Here is a 23,952-nt window from a genome sequence, read left to right on the forward strand (position 1 = left end):
ACCTAATGAGGCACAGAGAATGGAAGACACAAAACAAAATTACCAAATGCAACTTTTGGTCCTGGTAATGACCATACTTTATTGGAAGAGTTACTGGATCTAATTAATGTGAATTAAGACACTATAAAGACAAGGAGGAAAAGAAGGAGTCTGAAGATGTGCTAATGGGAATTATCAAAACAGAAGCACAACGGTGTAGAAAACACTGAGCAAACAAAACCAGAGACTTTTTAGCTTTGGTACACTAGTGACACACACAACCTGTGTGTAACTGGAAACCTGGGAGGCCAAACACACAGAAAAATAACACAAAATATTTTAATTTGGTAAATGTTGCCTGCACTCTGCTGCAGGAAAGAATCTTTAAGTATTTTGGGGACAGGATCTTACACAACCAGGCTGGCTTCAAACTCCCTGTGTAGCCAAGGAAAACACTGAACTTCTGATCTTCCTGCCTCTGCCTCTGAGCTCCAGGATTATAGATACGTGCTACCATGGCATTTTGTTTTCCTTCAAAGAATTATAATCAAAGAGTTTCATGACATAACAGAAAAAGATGGCCGAGAGTAAGAGTGGCATCCTGTCTCCAGGGGCTGCTCGAGTGCGCAGAGGCTGTCTACTTGGGGCTTATTGCTACTTAATATGGGCTTAAACAGGAGGCCTGTGGATTCTAATTTTTGCCCTGGTAACCTGTGATAACAAGGGCTAATTCTGCACACTGTCTGTGCTGGGGCTTCTGGATGAAACACTTGCTGACCCTCATTCGCTCTAGGAAACATGGAGCTCTGCTATGCTCTGGGTGTGGTTTGAATGTGGCCATTCCCCCATACAGCAGCAGTAAGAGGCTGTGGGACCTTTTAAAGGCAGACCCAGCAGGTTGTTAGGTCACTGTGAGCAAGTCCTTAGGAGTGAGCTGTTATGACAGGATGGAGACCACCCCCTCCCATCTGCCTGGTTCCCTGTCTTGGTGTGAGCTCCTCCCCTGTGCCCTCAAATCTGTGAGGCTTTCATGGGAGCACAGTAAACACCAGCACCATGGCTTCACAACTCCAGAACTAAGCCAAGCCATTTGCTTTACTAATTACTTAGCTTTGGGTATTTTGACACAGCAAAGAAAAATAGATGAAGGCATACTCTGTAAAAGGGGAGAAATAAACCCTTTCTGGACCCTCTGCAGCGAGAAGGAACACTTTTGTGAAATGTATTACATAAACTGCCATCAGAGGCAGTTTGCCAATCCAGGCCTACCTTCCTCTAGCTGGTTAGGATGTGGGGCCAAATACACACCAAGTGCTCACTTCAGTGGTCTGACGGCTTCATCAGCCACCACAGTGCGTCCCTGTCACTTCAGGGTCGCCTTTATCACATCCCACACCATGAAGTGCTCCAGTCTGAGCTCTCATTTACAGAAGCAGAGAAGTTACTTCAGCAGTTCTCTGCGGTGACGACCCGCAGAGCTGGACAAACTGCAGCATGCATGAACCCTGGAGGGGCTACCCGAATATCTGGACAAACACAGCTGAAGAATATCTAACGGCTGTAAGTAGGACTGCATATTAACATAATATTAAGAGGCTAGGCTATTTATGGCTTTTCATATTCCCTTGCACGTCGTTTCCAAGCTGGCAACAGTAAAACTATGGCAACAGGAAATCCTCCCTGCAGCGGAGTTTATGAATGCTTTTCTGTTTTCATGAGTCAATGCCTTATTTAATTTCCTGTACAGAAAACCAGAGAGATTGCTATAAACTACAAAACAGAAGTACTAATCCAAGACCCTCTCAAAGAAAAGCAGGCCACAGGTGTCTAAGGACAGTTTGTGAGATAAAATTTCCATATGTCTCCATACAGAGGTGCAGCATAAGCCAACGCACTGTCACCCAAACAAACATTTGAGAGCTTAACTACCCTCCTGTAGGCTGTGGGAAATGGGGATAGACAATGTTGTCCTGTAGGCCGTGGGGAACAGGAGTAGACAACACTGTCCTGTAGGCTGTGGGGAACAGGGTAGACAACACCATCCTGTAGGCTGTGGGGAATGGCGGTAGACATGCCCAACTAACCAAACTAACACACTTATCTTTGTAGGGATCCCCCAAAATGAATGAGCAGAGGGAACACTATCTGGGGAAGGAAGAGAATGAGAAAGGGCAAGGAAAAGGAGACAGGAAGTGGTGGTAAATACAAGAAAAGTACAAAGGGATTCAGCAAGAAAGCAGCATAGTAACATTTAAAAAGTTTAACATAAATGGAGGCTGGAGAAATGGTTCACTGGTAAAGTTCTTGCCATGCAAGCATGATGACTAGAGTTTACATCCTCAGAACCCATAGTAATAAATGGACTGTGGTAGAGCAAGCCTGTGATGGAGCACTGAGGGGTGGAGACAGGCAAATCCCTGGCTCATTGCCCAGCCAGTCTAGTTCACGTGGTGAACTTCAAGTCAATGACAGATCCTGTCTCAAAACACAGGGTGGATGCCTCCTGAGGAACAACATCCACGGTTGACCAGTGGCATGTACATGCACACACATATGTGCATACACCACGGTTGACCAATGGCGTCTACATGCACACACATATGTGCATACACTGTATGCAACAGAAACAAAGAACTCCTAGACATTAAAAGAATACAGATGGGGAAAGCAAGATGGCCCAGAGGTTGAAGATGCTTGCCATACAAGCCTAGTGACCTGAGTCTGAACCCACATAAAGGTAGAAGGAAGCTGGGTGTAGTAATACCAGCACCGAGGGGGCAGAAAGGTATTTGTGAGTTCCAGGTCAGCCAAAGATACATAATGAGATGCTGACTAAAAGAGAGAGAAAGAGAGAACAGACGCCACAAAGTTTGTCCTCTGACCCCCACAGGCAATTGTGGCATGTGTGGTGCACACACACACACACACACACACACACATACACACACACACACATACATGTACACATATACCATGTCCAAACCCAAGTACACACAATATTAAAAGAATATAAAAGTAAACAAGAAAGTTATGTGAAGGTTGGCTGTGTAGAAGAGTACACAATTATATAACAAACCAATAAAGGTAAAGAAGTCCAGGTCTTATAATCAGATTAGGGTTCTGAATCTTTAAATCCCCTAACATTCAGAGATGGGCGGTGAAATCTCTGCGGTTCCACTCTGGTGCAACTGTGCACCAGCTGTGTTCATGCCCCATTCACTCATAGCTCACGGACAGCAATGCATTACAGTGCCCTCCCAGCATTTGGGTGATGGTCTCTGACAGTTCTAGCGCTCCAATGCCCAGCCTGTTTCCCCTCCTTCACCAGCAACTTTCTGCAAGAAGCGGCAGTGCTGTTTGCTACATAATTTAGCAGATGCATGTCAGCGTGGCAAGGGTAATCAAGCATAGCAGGAAGGTAAGTATTTCTTACTTTTGGTGTCAAGCTGTGCACGATACTTCTCAAATCCTTTGAGCCGGACTCGTTCTCCCAGAAGCTGAAGGAACTCCTCAAAGGCTGGGCCCGCAGCCTCGTTGTTGTACATCTCTTCCTCGGTGCTCTGGCCGGCTTTGCAGTACATGATGCCCACTTTCTGCTGATAGTTCAGCTGTGGAGACAGGCGACACGGTGACACAAGTAGCAACCAGCATACTCTACCCTCCCGTGCTGACAAGTCCTGCAGAGCACAGGCCCAGCATGCAGCTAGCATCCTTCCCAGGAAATCCCTTTAATTCTTCTGTCTCGGATCCAAAACTACAGTGGGACAAACCGCTAATCCTCCTGAGCTTTAAAAAAAAAAAAATAAAGGACAAAGAGGTGAAGTGGATGCACTGCAGGTCATGCCACAGCATCAGAGCAGAGGGAAGGGGTCAGGAGATTTCTTTCATGATTTACAAACTATGAAAGGTTGATGAATAACCTGACCAAAACAGCCAATTAATCAATAATCTTTCCCTGTACAAATCTGAGGCCTTTACACATTTAAAAGCAGAGGTCTATTTATCAAAACATACTTTGAAACAAATTGTTTTAAACTCAAAGGCCCATTAATAAACTTAGAATTTGAGAATTTAAGCAAACCTGCAGCAGCAGCATCATTTGTGACCCTAATGTAGACTTGGGTAGAGTCCAGTGTCACCAGCACACAGCTAGAGAAACTTCCCTTCCAAACTGTACTCCAAGGCAAGAGCCTGAGGGGGATTCTGGAAGGACTTCTTAATAGTAAACAACTCTCAACGAAAAGCAAGTTTGCACTTAAAAATGTGGACACTGAGATCTAGTGTGGCCAGTGTGGAGCTCCCAAACCGCGTCCACAGGAGCTGCAGCACCCATCTGAGACGTTGTCTGAGAAAAGGGACAGGAGGGCCGAGGCTGTCAGCTGCTGATTGCTACGTGTTTGCCTAGCATTAACTGTATTCCAGCCTAGCAAGCATAAAAGCTGGTCCCATATTCCTAAGCTCAAACAGCTGTCTTACTTCTGCCTCCTAAGCAGCCCTGAGTGTAGGTGCAGCTCCCAGTCTGGGAAGGTGAAGTTTTAGTAATCAGCATGTACTGATTGATTTGCTATCTGTCAAACACCATATACAATAATGCGAATTTATCATCTGATTACCAGAACAGCTTACTAGCTTGAGATCACTCATCAGACAGAAATGTGAATGGAGAGAGAGTGAATCGTGCAGCAGGTAGTCTCCCTCCGTCTTTTTTTTTTTTTTTAATGAGGCAGGGTCTATGTGTAGCCCCAGCTGGCCTGAACTCCATATGTAAACCAGGCTGACCTTGATCTTACAAGAGACCAGCCCTTGACCTCCTGGTGCTAAGCCTGCCTAACAGTCTTGTTTTATTCTGTATCTGTCATTCAACACATGGGTCCAAAGCCATTTATTTGTAATTCTCAAGTTGAAAAATAAATCAATTTAAGCAAACATACTTGGCAACAAAAACTGATAAAGGATTGACAGTCTAACTTTTAATTTATTCTTCTTTGCATGAATATTCATATATCCCCTGCATGAATATTCATGTGTTTGACTGTGGGGTGCTATCCCATATCACACTGGAAATATTAGCATGTTGTGCATGTATTATATTATCCTTCTACAATTTTAAAATTTCTGAATTTGGAAAGCATATTCAGGCCCTGCCATTTGAGGCCTTGGGCCTTTATCAATGTTCTAAATCCTCCTGGTTCAGAAGAAATCCTTTGCTTGGTTTTCCTTTTTCTTGTTTAGGTGACAGGAGAGTTCAACAGCCCAGACATGAGTCCAGCTGCACAGGAGCCACTCTGCTTACCTGTCCCTCCACTTATGGGGGACAAAGTAAAGCCACAGGCATGAGTCTGCCAAGTAGATAAACCAGTGCCGGACTGTGGAAAATAGCATGTAAAGTGGCAGTACCCTTGCCTCACTTTAACTGAACAGGCAGACATTTGGTTGGCTCGTTTGTTTTGTATATCACACTTGGGGGGAAAGAAAGCAAACAAAATATCGATGTAAAATCACATTTATTTCAAGCCCTATCTCAGCTCAGCTGGCTAGTCCAACTGTCAGAATGTGGCTAATGCCAGAACAGAACCCTCACAGAGAGAGGTTGCAGCCTGGTTTAGAACCAAGCTGAGTGTCCTATTAGGTCTTTGAAAAAGACTAGAGAAGGCAGGCTCTGTCCATTACAAAGGCAGTCCTTAGCACAGTCAGCCCCAGACTGGGTCTGAGTGGCAGCCGCTCCTCCCTGCAGGGAAAGGAATGAGAGATAGTGATCTGGAGACAGGATGGAGCTTTGAGTCCCACTGTCTGGCTGTGCCTCCAAGATCAGCCTGCACAGGCCACAAATACAAAACAAAAGTCACCCTGCTCGGTGGGAGACATTTTATCATTCTGGGTTTGTAGGTGATTTTAAAGAACTTCTTCCAGGCCTATGGTTCCACTGTGAAATTCAACAGGATTCACTTATTGTGTTAAAAAGAGTCCACTGTGGAATGAGATAAATGAGGCAATCTGAAGGTAGCAGCCAGCCAGACTCCAGGAGAGGATACAATGTGCCTTCTACTCACTTACCGGATACTATGGTCAGTCCCACCCACAGACAGACAACCAGGGGTTTCTGGTTTCGCTGGTTTGAAAGAAAGAGCTTTAGAAGAGGACTAGGAGATCTGCAAGATTGTCACATTTTCTTCCGTTTAACACTGTGCCAGATGCCACCTGCTTGCTCTCCTAAACTGACAATATGACTATAAACTTGATTTCTGTTCCAATTAAATCCAAGGTAGGCAGCATTCTCTGAACTTGAGACTCCTCAAATCCTTAGCTAGTGACAATGCTTCCTGCTGGTATTTGTGGCACTGTGCAGGAGTTAGGGAAGTGTAACACAAACACGCCCAGAGAAGGGACAGGTGCCAGTGACCCCGTGTCAGTAAGAAGGGACAGGTGCTAGTGACCCCGTGTCAGTATCTGTCGGTGCCGCATGCACCATGGGATTGCTAGCAGTTCAAGGAAATGGGATCTTTGTCTTCTCTGAGAAGCAAAAATGTATCTGTGTGGGCTATGAATGGGAATATAATATATATATTTATATATTTATAAATAAAATATTTAAACATAAAATGCAAAACAACAACAATGACCTGGTGGGTCTATGCAGTGTTAATTTTGTTGGTGAGCATGTCTGGGCTTTTCAATAGTAGAATACAGTGCTGTGTCTCAGACAAGTTGCTCCTCTGGGGCCCTGATCCAAGTGTCTGGTCACACAACAAATGTCTATTTGTTGTTTTGTTTTTTTCTTTTTTTTTTTTGTATTTTGAGACGGAGCTACTAGCCTGGAACTCACTCTGTAGAGCAGTCTCACCTCAAACTCACAGAGGTCCACTGTCGATGCCTCCTGAGTGCTGCGAATAAAGGTGTGCACCACCAAGACCAGCAACAGGTGTTCATGTCTATAACAATTGTCAGTGGTCAGTCCAACAGGACAAAAGCTGAATCTCAGCAAAGTGGAGCCATTTTCAATCCGTTTGGTACTGATCGAAACCAACAGTACCAAACTGGTTCCTTTCACAAAGAATCGAGAAACACACAATGTGAGTGTTCTTGAATTTTAATATACAGATACTCAATCAGTAGTCCACTGAAATATTCCAAAATCCAAAAAGAGCACTACATTCTGAAAGGGTTTGTTTCTAGGCACTATGGTGAAATGACTGGACGCTCAAATTTCTGCATTCCTGGGAGGAGAGCAGATCCAGCCAGGGCTCAGGACCAGCTGACTACATTTCAGTAAGGCAGCTCTCAGGCAAATAGGAAGTCTTGTGTTTCAACTATATTCCCAGCAAGAGCCACAGGAACATTGGGGTGGCCAATCCCACAAGGACAATCATGATTTTACAAACCTTTAGAATTAAATGTCCAGTCTAGATGTTTATGAAGTGTGACATATTCCACTGCCACAGTTCTTAAAGCATGGAATGTAAGTTCTCTGGGTCTCTACAGATTCCAGCCTTCCTGCCATCTTCCTGAGAGCCAATGGCCACACATCACATCAGTGGCACCAAAAATTCTACCAGCGCTCAGGGTGTACAGTGAATGCAGAGAGAATTATTGGGTGAAATCAGGTACTTTATCCACCTAAGACTGTGGATGACAGACAGGTTCTCTCTCTGAGGAGGAGGAGAACCACTGACGGACAGGGGAAGTCCCAGCAGCTTACTAGCCCTCCAAGTGATACTACTGTGGCTGGACAGGCAGGGCAGCATCATTCCTGTCCTCGTGTGGCTTCAAAAAAAATGCAGGTAAGCCTTAAAGAGACAGCCTAAGTATCCAGTGTCTAGTGCCACACTGTGAGAAACAGGATCCACAGAGATGTGAGCCCAGCTCCCCAACTAGCAGGGCCCTCAAGTGCAGAGAGGCTATTCAAACATCTTCTGTTGATGGTTTTAGTCTTTTAATTTATAAAATCTTTTAAAAGTTTTGTCTATGCATATCAGGACTCTATCTGGTTTCTTCCCATTCCAAACTGGGAGCCGGAAAGAAGAGCCAGGGCCTTCATCACTGTGCCATCCACAGACCCCAAAACCTTCAGCCAGTCCACCTCCTAAGCCTCTTCTGCTTTCATTACGTATTACGTCCAGGATTGTTGGCCGTGTGAGCAGAAAGAATGGGAAGCATTCTTGCATCTTTTCAGGAGTAAGAATCTGTTTTTAAAATGTTCTTCCGTTGAGTTCCCTAGTCAGTTGGGCAGGTGGAGGGGGTCTACAAGGAGTTCCTTTGCCTGCTGGGAGAGATTCATGGACATTGTTCACTTTGGTGTGGTCTCCAAAAACATAACTCTCTCAACTTCTTCCTAAAGATGAATCTCTATTGTCTCCCAACAAGAATGGCAGAGACTGGGAAAATCTCAGTACCAGAAAGTTGTAAAACCCTGGTTTGGAATTTTGTCCTTATTGGGAATACAAACAAAAATCCAGTGCAAAAGAAAGGGAGGGAAGGAAAGATATATTGGGTAGGAAAATCTGGTTGTTTTGTTGTTGTTTTTTCACAGATACTTTCAAAATTGTGTGCAAATCTATTTTTATCTTTGGCATAACGCAAAGAAAATATTCCACACACATAATCTAAAGTTATTCTAAGATATATTGTGTAAAATTTCTCCAAAAATAAAAAGATAGATTTCATGGCATTAAGCTGGTAATAAATATATCTAACTTGACAATGAGATGAATTTTAGTTACACAGGAAAAAGTCTTCATTAAAGCATATTCCATAAAAGACTGAAATCAACTCCAAGGATCATCAACAGAGAAACAAATGATTAATTTATTAGTGGCAGAGCAACAAGATAGACACAATAGAGTAAAAATGACTAGACCTTTGCATGCATGGAAAGGTCGATAAAACATAGTAAGAAATCAGGAAGTGTCCAAGGGAACAGGGAAGTAAAACCCCACGTGTATACTGGCAGTATCTGGGTAAGAAAACACAATAATAATGTGCACCAGGAATCCATGAACATGCTACCATCATGAGCAACAGAGAAGAACTGACATTCTCAGGGAAGCGTGGTCACATGATCTGGATTTCTGGGCTGTTTAAAGACACCATGCCAATTATATGAGAGAGAACGCCTAACTTTTCTCTTCAAAGTTGAATTTCAAAGACAACCCTGAATTTAAAAGCAGGAAGGGTGAACTGTGTGCCCAATCAGCCACCCTTCCGACTGAGTGAGCCCTTACTGTCTATGGCTCTTTCTTGCTGCTCTGTCAGTACAAACTGCTTTCTTGCTATAGCATTGGTTCCCCAATGCTGCTGCCATCAGTGACATTACCCACAGGGTCCCCCTGTCCTGTCATCCAATCAAGCCGCATTCAGGCAAGCATGGATGGGGCTACAAAGAACAAACTGTTCTGATGACTGGTGAGTGCACATCCTCCCTGAGAATGCAGCAGGAGTCACCTGGTACCATAAGAAAATCAAACATGCACCAGGCACCCTCATAATCGAAGAGATTTCAATTCTGGGGATGCCACTGTTCTGCCAAAGCGTCCTTCACAGAAAATTGGTTTTAGATAGAATGTTTCCCCTGTGGGTCATTTTTTCAAAATAGACCACCTGAATAAAGACGACAGTCACTGGTCCAACTCATTTAGCCTCACAATAAGATAATGAACTGTGGCAGTGAACAGGCAAAGTCAGTAGAGTTCCATTCAAACCTTATCAAAGGATCAGTGCCATCCATTATGGAAAAAGCACTGCCCTTTCCCTGACAGCCATTCTGCACATGTGCTGCAGGTGTACGGTAAGGTGACCACACTTCCTCTTTAACTTCTACAACCTGAAAAGCAACTGTTTTCAAAACTGACCAACAACACATTTACATTTTGAGTATTTTTAATGAACACCTGTTAAAATGTGTGCTCATCAGGCACAGTCAGCACTGAGTGTGTGTGACGAGGCATGTCTTAGGGGAAGCAGGGCTGTCGACTCCTACACAAGCTGCTAGTGTGGCTCCGACACTGGTAAGCCAGCCCTAGTCTATGTTCTTTGGGTTTACTTCACACTGGATACCGGAGCCTCCAGCAGTAAGACTTGGGTTCCTCCTCAAGAGGAGGACAATGGGAGAAGAAGGACGGGGTTAGGAAGGTGGGCTGGGACATCTGTGGGTCTGGATAACTCATGTAAATGAGTTCACACAGTACTTGGATCAGTTACTGCTCAACCAAAGTTTTCTATTTTTACTGTCCTCCTGCATGTGTTTTGCATTCCTGCTCAGTGGGCCTGTTTGCTGTTCTATTAACACCTTAAGCCTCTACTTTGTTCAGGCCTGATGCGAGCCTCTTCCCCTTCAGGAGGCACCTCATCCTGATACTGTCAGCCAATCTGCATCCAAATCTCTTTGTTTGAAGGTATTATTAAGCCCAACCTCTGTTTTATTTGTTTTTTGTTTGTTTTTGTTTTTGAGACAGTGTTTTTTTTTTTTTTTTCCTGTAGCTTTGGAGCCGTTTTAGAACAGGGTGGCCTCGAACTCACAGAGGATCCACCTGCCTCTGTCTCCTGAGTACTGTGATTAAAGGCATGCGCCATCAAAGCCTGGCCGCCTGACCTCTGTTATAGTAATGTGTGACCTTGCATCTTCATGGGTATGGGCTGTGTACTAGCCTATCTATTTTCCACAATCCTTATCAATTGTCAAGGACTGGTGGTATGTGGGGTGCATCAGGTGTGCTCCTCTGTGGAAGTGCAATATTTCATTTTTAATAGGTGTGCTCTCATAGGAGGTTTGCAAAGATTAAAGAAGATAATGCAAGAAAAGATGACTAACGAGTGATCATTTTATAACCATGAATAACAACTAAGGTTCTCTGACGCCTTTTCAAGTGCCCAGTGTTGTACTGAGTGTTACACATTCCTCAACTCCTGCAAACTAGTCATGACACAATCTCTTATTTCCCATGCAAAAAAATAGATAGGCTAGGCAGCTTTCAATGACTAGTGGAGAAAAGATTCTGATGTAATTTAAAAGTGACTGAATTGGTCATACAATTTAAAAGTTCATGGAGTAGATACTGAAATTCCTAGCACTTCATAATTTCCTTTAAGAACAAAAGTAATTCAAGCCAAGAAAAAGTAAAGTGAAACTTGCATTTCTTAAAAAGGCAGCATTATGCAGAACTATAGCTAGTGCTCAGCCTCAGACAGGGGTGAGACGGCAGAAAATGCCCCCAGCTTCTGGGCCTCAGTTGCCTTGAACATAAAACAGGCCACTGACTGGAGCAAACTGCTCAGGAACACTGTGAGGATGAAATCAGGCAATGCCAGGAAAGTGATCAGGACGTGGTAATAGTGCAATGCATACCTATGCAGTCTGCTTCTACCCTACAGATGCTTTCTGTTGGGTAACAAAAACCTGACAATAAGGCAGGTGAACAAAATCCAAAGTTGGAACAAATTTTCTGAACCCCAATAAACAGTAGGCAAGAAACCCCACCAACTGAATTATAGTTCCTCATTTTGCATAACAATAGAATTAAAATGGCCATTCAGAAAGAGCAAAAACACCCAAAAGATTACAAGGGGAATGGGAAGAAACTCATTAAAAGAGCATATACTCATGTGTCAAATGAGTCTCTTCAGGAGTCAAAATGCCTCCCTCCAGGCCTGCACGCATGACTCTGCCAGTCAAATGAAAAGCAAGCCATTAGATGCTCGTGCAGCGATTGTTATGTACCTTACAAAACCAAGGTCCATTTTTGCTTTATGTATGTGCAAAGAGAGAATCAAGCACAAAGGATTTGAAAGGCAAAATACAACAATATAGTGAACGAATTTGTGTTTTCTTTTTCCAGGCATATTTATACTAACAGTTTAATATGGGCGGAAAAGATAATACAGTGAGATTTAAAAGATTCTTTTAGTGAGTCCAGTTTCCTGGTATCACACTGAGAATCTAATACAAGGACATACAAAAAGCCTAAATTAAAATGACGATGGAAAACAGAAGTGCTTGGTAATGATATGAGTGCTGTGCCCTCCCTCCCTCCCTCCCTCCCTCCCTCCCCCCCTCCCTCCCTCCCTGCTTCCTTCCTTCCTTCCTTCCTTCCTGGACCCCAGCCCAGAAGGCTGTGCATGAGGACAAACAGGACAGAAGCAAAAGAAGAACAGTTAAGTAAGATGTGGGGCTGCTCACCACACACAATACCATGCTTTAATTGCTAGATTCCACTGCCTGGCGAAAATGGCTGCCTAACATTTAAATCTTATTTTATGGGATAGCATATTTAAGACACCTTTTTCAGAATAAAATCAGGGAGATCCACTGATGGTCATATTATAATGCTTAACTAAAGAAAACAATTACCATATATTATAATTAGTAATTTATGAAAGAAAAAAATATTTTAGTAACTAAGAAAAGGAAAGTGATAATTACATAATAATGGCCAATTCTGTGAAATGTAACTGAGTTGAACTCATTATGCCACTCCATTTATGTTTCCTACGCTGGAGGGACCATGAAATGCTCATCACCATCTGCGGCCCAACACTGCAGTCACGAAAAGGACACAAAATGTGCCAGGCGTCCCATAAAGAGCCACAGCTGGACCATGAAATTTTAAATTTAATATGTTTAAAACAAGGGAAATGGTAATAAAACACCTTCTTTATATGAAGTAATCTGTCGTGCAGAGACTGAGAAGGTTAAGTATATGAGTATGTTATCAATGCCTGAGTGGGTTTCTGCCTCCTGGGTAAGTGCAGTAATTTGAAATAACTGAACTAATAAAGCTGAACCCAGCCATCCCAGTTCCTCCTCCTTTATTAACGTCCAGTATATGTGCTGGGAGGCAGTGCTCAGAGCACTCCAGTTCATGCAGCAGCCACCTTCTAACGCATTTAATGTACTCCAAAGTTACACACTACGGAGATGGACACCTGAAGGGACATTAGCTACCATGCATTGTGCAAAGCACGAGAGAAAAAGGAGGAGTCAAAAAGCTACATCAGCTTCTGGTTCATCTTATATGCCCACTGAATAGAGGGAAAAGACTTAAAGTACCTTGAATTGGGTGTTCAATTTCAGTTTAATAAAATCAGAATTTTTGATTAAGAAAATGTAGAAACAAACTTGTTCACAAAATGCTGTTCAATACCTGGTCAAAATTTACATGCAACGTTCAAGCTACTTTTACCCACTTCTAGGGTAGAATGAGGCCAAAATGCTAAAAGAAGTTAGAAGATTAGCTGTGTGTTCAAATGACTCTGAGCAGAATGTGGCCTGCACTGTCAGATGACAAGGGTTTCAAGCCACAGCAGCGCTTCCTGCCTGTATCCTCTGCGCAGACCATCCAATCACCCAAGCACCCTGACCAAAGGACATCACGAGTGGGGACAGAAAACGGAGGCAGCAATCTTCAGCATTTTAATGATGCTACACCCTAGTTTCAAATTTCTACACTTAAAACTCCAGCTAAAATGCATCTTTTACAATACCATGAAGCCGGGTGGTGGTGGTGCACGCCTTTAATCCCAGCACTCGAGAGGCAGAACCAGGCAGATCTCTGTGAGTGTGAGGCCAGCCTGGGCTACAAAAGCTAGTTCCAGGACAGGCTCCAAAGCTACAGAGAAACCCTGTCTTGAAAAACCAAACCAAACAAAACAAAATAAGACAGTACTATGACTAGCAGACTTTCTAAACTCTAAGCTTTTAGGAATGGTATAGTTAAAGCTTGGAGCAGATGACTGTGTTTGAATCCTGGTTACTGACTTTATTACATAATCTTTCTGTGCCTCATGTTCCCCATCTCTAACATGGGGATGGTAACAGAGCCATTCTCTTGAGGTTGGAAGGTAAAATGGGATAACATACTTAAACACCCATGACAGAACCTGTTGAGCCCATTCAATGGTGCTTGCCAGTATCATTCTAATTATTAGTAATGTAACATTATTATAGCTACCATTACTGTTCATACTGCCATGACTTTTCCCTTACATACTCAGAAACCCATCACATGTATGGGTGACCATGGAAAGAGCTGTACATGGCTAAAGCCCTCTATCTATCAGCTTTGACACAGAGAAACCAGAAGAGAAGCGGCCAGATGAGCAATCGCAACGAGTATCCTTTATACTAAACGGCACAGCTCTCCCCACCTAAGAAGAAACACCACGGACTGTTCTGGAAACCTAGTAGGGAACCCAAGCAGCAAGGATGGGCTCCCTCAGTGCCACACCTACCCCTTGCTCGTCCAGTTTCATGAGCTGCTCCGTGACTTTGGGTGTGTTGAAGGCCAGGCGCAGGCACTGCACGTTGAGCTCCGGGATCACATGCTCCAGCACCTCTTTCAGAGGCAGCCCTCTGGCCGTTGAGTGTTTGGCTGTGGAGGGAACGGCATCCTCCAGGACAGACCCTCTCAGCGTCATGAGCTACAAGAGAGAGAGGACTATGGTGAGGTGTCACTATAGCATGAGATACTGAATAGATGTGGGCTCTGGAGGCCTGGACAGCAGTTCTGTCCCAGGCTATAAGACAGCTGCCGACTGGGCAGTCAGTGAAGTGGATGAGAGAGAAGTGATACAGAATACTCGATGCATGAAAAATGAGGTCAACACTTCTAAGAAACTCCACACAAGGTCAAAGAACTCATGATATATTTATTATAGCATTGAGTTGTTCACATAAGTGGCAAAGGTAGCCTGTCCTCACAGGGACCACTAAGAATAAGGTCTCTGCGTTACTGCACAGTACCAGGGAACATACCACAAGATGGGGGAGGCTATCCAAAGACACACAAGAATCCTCAAATGTGTATGGTGTACTTCTTTGGTTTTTTCAAGACAGGGTTTCTCTGTGGCTTTGGAGCCTGTCCTGGAACTAGCTCTTGTAGACCAGGCTGGCCTAGAACTCACAGAGATCTGCCTGTTTCTCGAGTGCTAGAATGAAAGGCGTGCACCACCACCACCCAGCTCGTATGGTGCGCTTCTTAAATAACACAGGTAGGAGGGGGGGGGATAACGCTTTACATTTCCCAACATGTGACTGAGAAAAGCTGCTCACATCTTATACCAGCAGTGATTACATAGTCCACGGCAAGAGAAATGACCTCTTAAACTATTTCTAGCTATTATCGAACATAACCTCAAGCAATGGCACCCTCTATTAAGAGGGATCTGTTAGAGAAACATAAACCCAGGCATAAAGCCTACAGTAGTCTCATCAAAGTTTCATGTGGCAAAAGCGCTTGTGGATTTAACCAACGCTCGATGATCTAAGAAATAAAACAGATTTCCATTAAGGGAGTAAGGTGACAGCTGACAGAGTACAGAGTACATGTTTGGGGATGTGTGTGGCATTTAACAGGAAGAGGCATGACAAATACACATGCACACAAACAATTTAGGGAAGGCTATTCACTGAAGAAAACGAGGAAATCTAAAGGCAGAAAAGAAATGACAGCGGCTCAGGCCACTAGAAAAAAAAAACTTCAGATGACATTAGACATTGGTTAAGGAAAAAATAAAGGAAGGAAGGAGGAAGAGAGGGAGGGAGGGAGGGAAGAAGGGAAGGAGGGAGGGAGGAAGGGAGGGAAGGAGAGAGGGAGGGAGGGAGGGAGTCAGGGTTTGAGTGGAAAAGGAGGTCAGCTGAGCTGAACCTGAGACAGGACATCAAAGCCAGGCAGTGGAGCTGAGGACAAAGGACAGAAGGCACTGCAGCTGGTAAAGAGCTTTGTGAGCCCTGGCTCCACGGTGCAATCTCACCAGGTGTCCCGAAGAAATGACGTGCACAATTGGAGAAATTAAGTAAAAAATAAGACAGAATTCCAGAATGTGAAGCTGCACTCCATCCCTCGCCCGGCAAGGGGGCTGCTTCCATAACACAGTAACGAATAAGGAAAGTCTCATCCTCATGGGGCTTACATTCCAGCGGGAGAAACAGAAAACAAACAAAATAAATAGGTGCACTATGCAAGGCTGTCTTAAGTCTTAATAAAAAGGCATGGGATCAGATATTAAATGGGAGAGAGCAGAAAATTCAGTTTGATGAATGTCAGAGGACCCTGTGGCTCATGAGCACAAGTCAGAGGGAGAATGCGGGAGGCCCTGGGAACATTTGAGGAGCAAAGCACAGAAGCCTTCCTAGTCCAGTGGGGAAGCCCCACTGAGAAGACAGTGCCAAGGGAGTTAATTGCAGGAGGGGTTCAGGGAGAACTCGGGTATGCTGGCTCCAGGCCAGCAAATGCTTGGGCTCTACAGAAGGGCAGAGAAAGCTGAATGATGCCGAAGGAAGAACGCAGAGTTCTTGACAACATTTCACAGAGATTCCCCACTGGGTGAAAGGATGTGGAACTAGGCCTGAGCCTTGGGGATGGGAGTGGTTGAATTCCAGATACACAGTATTTGGAGACAAGATTGCAAAGGTTGCTGACAGACTAAACTGGAGGTAGGAATGAGAAGAAAGGATTCAGTGTGACGTCAGGATTTCTGTTCCAAACAAACAGAATTACAAAAATGGCCAGGGACTGAAGCATATTAATTTGACCCTAAACAATAAGCGCAATGTCTTTCTGAACAGCATGTCACTTGAAATTTTCAGTGAAAGGCCAAGAGAAAGGACTCACTGGACGAGCCCTGCAGGAAGAGGCCTGTGACCGGAGACTAATAGGAGGGACAGGGCCTAGACAGTTACAGCATGGGAGAAAGTGCAGAGGGGAGAGGTGGGAGCCAGCGGGGTTCAGGCAGGGACCCCTGTACTGCTCAGGACAGCAGTTACCACTGGACAGGAAGGAGGCTCGCAGGCAAGTTCAGGGGCCTGAGAAGAAACGGCCTACAGAAAAGAATCCACCTCAGCTTTACATGTAGGAGGCTGGATCATGGTAAAGGCAAAATACCACAAAAAAAAAAAAAAAAAAAAAAGGCCGGAAAGCTAGGATAGAGCTTCAACTGGAATTATTCATGTATATGTTTAGCGGGGTAGAGGTGCCACACATGTGGGGATAGGTGCTTGCTAGAGAGCTGAGAAAAACAGCAACAGAGAAACCACCTGAAAATAAGAATAGGGTGACCGAGAAGTCTAACAGACCTGGGAAGACAGAAAAGGGCTCACTCTGAGCCATCAGCTCTGACACAGGAAACCCATGAATACAGGTGGGCTCTTCACTCCTCCCTGGCCACTACAAACAACATATTAGATACACAGGCCTCACCTTTAAACCCCTATTTTTAATTTCCCCAGAGTTTAAGCTTGGAAACAATTAGGAAGTGAAGCCAACCCCTGAAACTTTCCCTGTATTCAAAGAAGGAAATGAAGCCAACTACTCTATTTAAACCAATTTCAAAACCATTATTTTCTTGATACCTCAGGGGTATTAGGCATTGATACCTAAGAACAATCCTAAAGTGAATTAGGAGCTGGGGGACTACATTGACGGCGGGAATAAATTATACAGATGCTTGGAAAGAAAAAGGCAAAAAGACCCTCAGAGCCCCAATGTGTCCACACGGATTTCTGGTTTAAATGCTTTATAAGCTATTTTACTTTCTCTTTCTTAAAAACTTGAACTTTATCTAAAAACGAAAGCCCACATATGCAGCCTCCTAAGAGTTCTGGCAGGTCGAGCAGGAGGTGCAGTAGAGAAAGCATGTGTCGTCAAGCCTTACAATGGAGGTCTGTCTCCAGAACACACATGGTGGAAGAACAGTCAAGGCAAGGCCTGCAGATATCCTCTGAACTTCACCTGACACACACATGCACACAATAAATAAGTCATGAAAAGTATTTAAAGACCTCGGGGAGCCTGTTTCACTCATAAACAGATCACTCTCTGCCTCTGACAACACATGTTCTGGGCCGCAGAGAATATGCGGAAGGGACAGAAGCAGGAAGGAGCCTTTCCTTTCTTCCTGGCTCCATAAATGTCTGCCTGTCAGTGGTGAGGAGTCTGAAGTCTTAGGGGATTCTCATCTGTGAGACTCTGGTTCCTCGAGGTGCCGAGGGCTTTTCAGATGCCCCCAATCTGTATTTTTCAGGGTTCCACTTTCCTCTGGACCTGTCTGTCTTCCTCCGCATGGAAACTCCCATTCCTTCGCCGCACTCACTGTGGGCTGGACTGAAAAGCCAGACATAGGCACCTCCACCTATAGAACAGGCCTTTCTTCTGCAGGACTGTGCACAGGCACACCTGTGCAGACATAGGCACCTCTACCTATAGAACAGGCCTTTCTTCTGCAGGACTGTGCACAGGCACACCTGTGCAGACATAGGCACCACCACCTATAGAACAGGCCTTTCTTCTGCAGGACTGTGCACAGGCACACCTGTGCAGACATAGGCACCACCACCTAGAGAACAGGCCTTCTTCTGCAGGACTGTGCACAGGCACACCTGTGCAGACATAGGCACCACCACCTAGAGAACAGGCCTTTCTTCTGCAGGACTGTGCACAGGCACACCTGTGCAGAGAGCAGAGGCCATCTCAGGTGCAATTCCTCAGATGCTATCTACTTTCATTTTTAATGACAGTGTCACTCAGGAACTTGGTAAGTAAGCTAGGCTGTCTAGCTAGAACACTCCAGGGATCTGCTGACTTCTACGCCTTTCCTGTACAAGTCACCTTGCCTGGCTTATGATATCTGGTTGCTAGGGACTAAACTCAGGTCCTAGCAAGCACTTTATCAGCTCAACTATGTCCCCAGCCCTGAGTCTTCTCTGTTCTAAGAACACGGTGACCTTTTCCTATTGAATTTAAACCCGGCTCCCATTTCTGCTCCACTATCCCTATAGATTAAGTCCCAAACCTTACTCACTTGCAACTTACCTCACTAGTTCTAAAAATGATCCGGTAGTTGTACGGTGATCCGTTTTCTTTCATTTCTTCTGGTTTTTCCCTTCGAATGCTCACAGCCACCGGACCAAGATTCTCATCAGCCCCAAAATAGTTCCAGTGTTCTTAGGTAAAACAAGATAAAATGATATTAGAACATTTATCTAACACTGGAAACAATCATATTCTGTTTGGGTTCAAAATCACTTCCCAGGAATTATGGGTAAGACAGAAGTATGTTTAATACATGCTATCATCCTTCGCTGAGCAAGAAACACTAAGGCTCCCCAGGGCTTGTTCTAGAGGAGACGGCTACGGGGAAGGCCTGCTGGGTTCTTACTATTCCACACTCACTATTCTAAGTTCCTTGTGTGCTTTCTCCCCATGTTGCACCATATGAGTAGGCTACAGATTATATGTACCTGGTGTTAGGGCTTTATCACTGAGACATACAATAGAGTTTGAGGAGAGGGGTTTCTCCTGGGTTAAAGTGATGTCCCTGCACTGGAAAGAGGAGCTACTTGAGCCCTATGCTTCCAGGAGGCATATGCCAGGTAGAGGAGCTCAGAGAACAGACCTCCCGGTGCCCAGTAGGCGGCTGGACCTAGGGTTCTTGGTCTTATCAACAATTCCCATGGAACGAGATAAACTATGGACACATAACCTACAGGGTACAGTAGACTGGGAAAACAGGCACCTCCTAGCCAACCAGTGTGCCCTGGTGACTCGTATGATTCTCAGTGCTCTCAACTGTACAAGGCCCCAAGCGTTAGCATGGCCTTGGCGGAGGTGAGGTAGAGTATTGGGAAAGTTTCCATCTAACAAGAAGGCAGGTGGAAGTCAAAATTGAGTTAACTGGGATCAGTGATGGAGTGCTTGCCTAGTGTACATGAGGGCCTAGATCCAATCCTTAGCACTGAAAAGACTTATAGAAAATAACAAACTGATACTTACTGGCACAAGTTAAAACTGTTGATATGAGTATGAAATGTTTTACAGATGAGGAAACCCATACAACACAAAAGTATGTGATGAGCAGAGCATGTCACTTAGTTTCCAAAATCCCAAAACGTTTGCTTTTTATTGTTCTATGTCATCTACATATGACATGAATAAATAATTAACTCATTACATGGTTCATTATTGGCATACAAAAATGCATATTTAAAACATGTTATTCCCATACAAAATACATACGCATTTGAAAATCCATGAGAATAATAAGAAATAATTTAGCATATCTAATCATATGGTTTTAAAATTTAGAAAATGCTTGTGAAAATACTTTGCAAATAAATACTAATGAACAATTAAAAAGATAGAATCACAAATACTGTAGGCTCTGAAAATATTATAATCCATGGAAATTCAAAATAAGAAAACACAATGAGAATACAGGCAACAAGCATTTCATACATGGACAACTGAGAACCCAATAAACGCCACAAATTCAAACACTCACGTACACCCTCAAAGCACAGCACATGAGAACCACACTCACAGATTATTTACTCTTACTTTGCACACAATTCTAACAAGCTTGGTTGTCTGGTCTTCCAGCCCACAGCTCTATTCAGAGGTGACACAATTCTCGGTGTTGACAAAGTCCAGGGTGCAGGGCATGCAGACAGCAATGTGATGGGACGACTGACGACAGGAGAGAGACAGGGGTGGGAGACAGAAAGAGTATAAAAAAGTCCACAAGAACTTAAAGGAAAACAAGACAGCATCGAGACCATTTACTGAAGGGACAACTCAGAAACCCTCAGAGGAGACTTCAATCCTGCAGTGCAGAACAATAGCGGATCTGTCAAAGGGGCATGTGGGCCACACACACTGCGCTTCCTTCTAAGTTCACAGACTCCAGTTCATACACAGTTCATGTGTCTCAGGTGGGTGGGATTGCTGCTCCAGCTGCTGGAAAATTCACAGAGACACAGCACTCCATTTCGTCATCGATGCCCTCTGCCTGAGGCTCCTTCCTTTAGCCTTCCCTGGTCAGCTCTCGGCTTCTGCAGGGCTAACCTTAGCAAGCGCTAGTGCTGTCGACATGAAACCGGGAAAGCAAAGTGTTTCAGAGGCCACCCTGATGCACACAGAGGCACCTTCAGCCAGACTCCAGCTTCATCCCCTCCATCCTGGCCTCTGCTCGCTCTGCACTTCCAGGAACACACACAGACCTGGTCCCCGCCTGCTCACGTCTCACTGATTCCTCTCTAGCTGCTCTTTCCTGTCTCTCTCTCTACTCACCCTTCGACAATAAACGGTTGTTTCCTCTTTTTCCCACGGGAAACTTCTGTGCAAACCTTCACGTTAGATCCCTGTAGCTCACTTCCACTGCATGGCTGCCTCAGAGGGAGAACAACCAAGGCTTTTGCTCTTCACTTTGTTCAAACTCTGAACATCTTGTGCAGATGGTCTTTTAGAACACTCTTACTCCCTGATTATCACCTTCTGATTACTCCAACCACTTCGGCTGTTTTTGCTTGATTCTATCTCTTATTCTTGACTAACCCATCCATTCTGAGGTTTTCAACTGCTAGTTCTATGTGAACCTTCCCATGGGAACTAGGCAGCACTCCTAGCTGCCCCAGTTCCAACCATCACCACATTCACCCAGACGCCAGGTGAGACCAGGCACACCCCTTGAATGCAATCCCCTAAGCATCTCTCAGCCGTCTCCTGTCTCTCCCACACTCTCTATACTCATCTCTGTCTCATTTTCTCCAAGCCCACAGTGCAGTCAGACACTCCTTTTGAAATGCAATTCTGGCCAATCACAATAAAGCTTTAAATTCACTCATGGGTTGTCAGAGGCATTGGATATTTTTCATGGCTTCCTAAAAGACCTTTATGATCTGCCACTTGGTTGGAGCAATTCTAGAACCAGACCTCTCCTCTCACGTATGAGGGCCATTTAAACTTTTTCAAGTGTCCAAACTCCCACAACCATACTTCCTTTGACTGCATGCTCTCAGTCTCACCCGGAGTGGCCTGAGGGGTCTTCTAAAAGAATATCCAAAAACTGGAGTGCACTGGAAGGATTTACATAGTAAAACTAGTACTTTGAAAGTATTAAGAATTCCCAACAGATTAGTGAAAACAAATATTTCATATATCTCAAAGACAAAGGTGTAGAAGCCATTATAAAACAAAAGACAAATTTAAACAATCACTTTAGTATGAATTGGGAGATACAAGTATTATTTTAAAAACAAATTGAATTCTATATAAAATAAGCTATCGTAAAACTAAAGACTGAAAATGAAAAATACATTTCTTCTTTGGTGTCACCATCAAAACCTCACCTTCATCTGTGCACGCTTTCCCCATCTATTTCTGAACTGGGCCAGGGTAATGGGATAATTGTCAACTAACTTCAAACAGTTTCCTCAGGCTCAATCTTCAAACACACGCACCTCCTGTCTGATAAGGCCAGACAGATCTTTCTGAACTTACACGCCTCTCTGTACAGACACATCATTTTAAAAAATGAAACAAGGCATTCAAGCTATCATTTCTACAGCGGCGTCTTGGTCAGTCTCCGTCTATGCGAGTCCCACAGGTAGAAACAGAGGGTATGGTCTGGTTCATTGTGATAACCCATTCTATCAGGATCAGACTGTGAACGTTCAAAAAATCTCATGCTGTGTAAGAATTGTGCAATAAAAGCCATGTTGGTACACAACCCCTCATGCACACAACACAAGTTCACTCAATTTAAAATTCCTAATGTGATGTATTGTCCAGAGACGAGTATAATTTGCCAAGCCATTGTAAATTGGATTTTAGATTTTGGTCTCAAGACAAATGTGTCAGATTCTACATGGTCAGTCTAGTCTCTGACCATGCCTGGCTCTGTCCATCCATTTCAGCATCTTCCTTTCAGCTTCCCAGCCTCTGCTCCTCTGTGGAGCTGTGAAGTCTGCCTGGAATCCACTCACAGAGATCCGCCTGCCTCTGCCTTCCAAGTGCTAGGATTAAAGGCCACCACCGTCTTGCTTTCTTCCCTCTTCAGCCACCCACCGCCATCCTTGGCAAGAACAGACAGGGATCTTTTCCAGGCAGATGCACAGATGGCTCTGCCTTTCTTCTAGGGTGGAAAAACGAGAGGGGAAGGAAAGCAGGGATGACACTAGACAGGGATTCAGGGTGAGGAAAGTGAGCGGAAGAAAAGCGAGGATGGGAGCTGCAGACCTGAGTGGGCATGCTGCTGGAGGATGACGTAACCCGGGCATGACAGTCAGATCAGCACGGTGACACGCAAAAACCCGAGATACCATCACCATACTTTCAGAGGCACGGCAACTGGCTCTGGGCAGTCACAAGCACTAAACCGCAGCCCCATAATCAGGTGTATCCACTAAGGATAGCAAAGTTCACTTTCTTAGCAATTATAACTATACTGTGTTCCCGGGTATTCCTAAAATTTTATAAACATCAAATAGTTAAGCACGATTTGTTGGGCACAGGGTGTGCAATCTACTTAGAGCAATGCTCTGCTTTACTCCTCATTCCATAGTCTGATTCCTCCCAATCTTCACCACTCATATTGAACATTCTGGCAAATGTTTATCCTCAAGGTTTTTTTTTTTTTTTGTTTATGTGTGTGGTGTACATGTGTGGAGGCATGCTCACATTTGTGGGCACATGTGTTCATGTGTGTAGAGGACTATGTTGATTGATGTTGGGTATCTTCCAAGATGGCACATCATCTTACATATTGAAACCATGTGTTTTGAGAGCTGGCCACTTGGCTGGATAGCTAGTCAGTTTGCTCTAGGGACTCCTGATTGCACCTCTGTGGACTGGGATTACAAGTGGGCCACCATGCCCACTGACCTTTACATGGTTTCTGGGAGCCAAACTCAGCAGCAGACACACCAACTACAGAGACATGCCTGGAACCCAAAGTTTTCTTATGGAGTACGAAATCTAACAAGAAAGGTGAATGGTTGGGAACTCCAGTAACTGCATCAAATGCAGTCACTCCATCTGTGCTTACACTATGTGGACACATATGCATCATCAAAAGAGTCACGCCTGGCATTTTAACTACAAAGGAGAAAAGGTAGGCTGAGCCACAGAGTTATAGCCTTCTACCAAAGTTTCTGGATTGCTCACACTGGTTTTTGTATTTGTTATCTGTGTGTTAGCATTTCAGTTACAC

The 23,952-nt window shown here is 44.3% G+C and overlaps 1 protein-coding gene across 7 annotated transcripts in view; it reads right to left on the reverse strand.

The window, feature by feature from the left end:
• Sipa1l1 (signal induced proliferation associated 1 like 1) overlaps positions 1-23,952 on the reverse strand; it is a 280,919-nt gene that overhangs the window by 73,509 nt on the left and 183,458 nt on the right. For all 7 annotated transcript variants that reach the window (XM_038335800.1, XM_038335804.1, XM_038335803.1 and 4 more), the window contains 3 exons: positions 18,777-18,907; positions 14,200-14,388; positions 3,413-3,587 (listed from right to left, as the gene is read on the reverse strand). In XM_038335800.1, the coding sequence (XP_038191728.1) occupies positions 3,413-3,587; positions 14,200-14,388; positions 18,777-18,907 (495 nt within the window). The remainder of the gene's footprint in view (positions 1-3,412; positions 3,588-14,199; positions 14,389-18,776; positions 18,908-23,952) is intronic.

Source organism: Arvicola amphibius, chromosome 7, assembly GCF_903992535.2.
Source record: "Arvicola amphibius chromosome 7, mArvAmp1.2, whole genome shotgun sequence".
In the NCBI taxonomy this organism is placed as follows: domain Eukaryota; kingdom Metazoa; phylum Chordata; class Mammalia; order Rodentia; family Cricetidae; genus Arvicola; species Arvicola amphibius.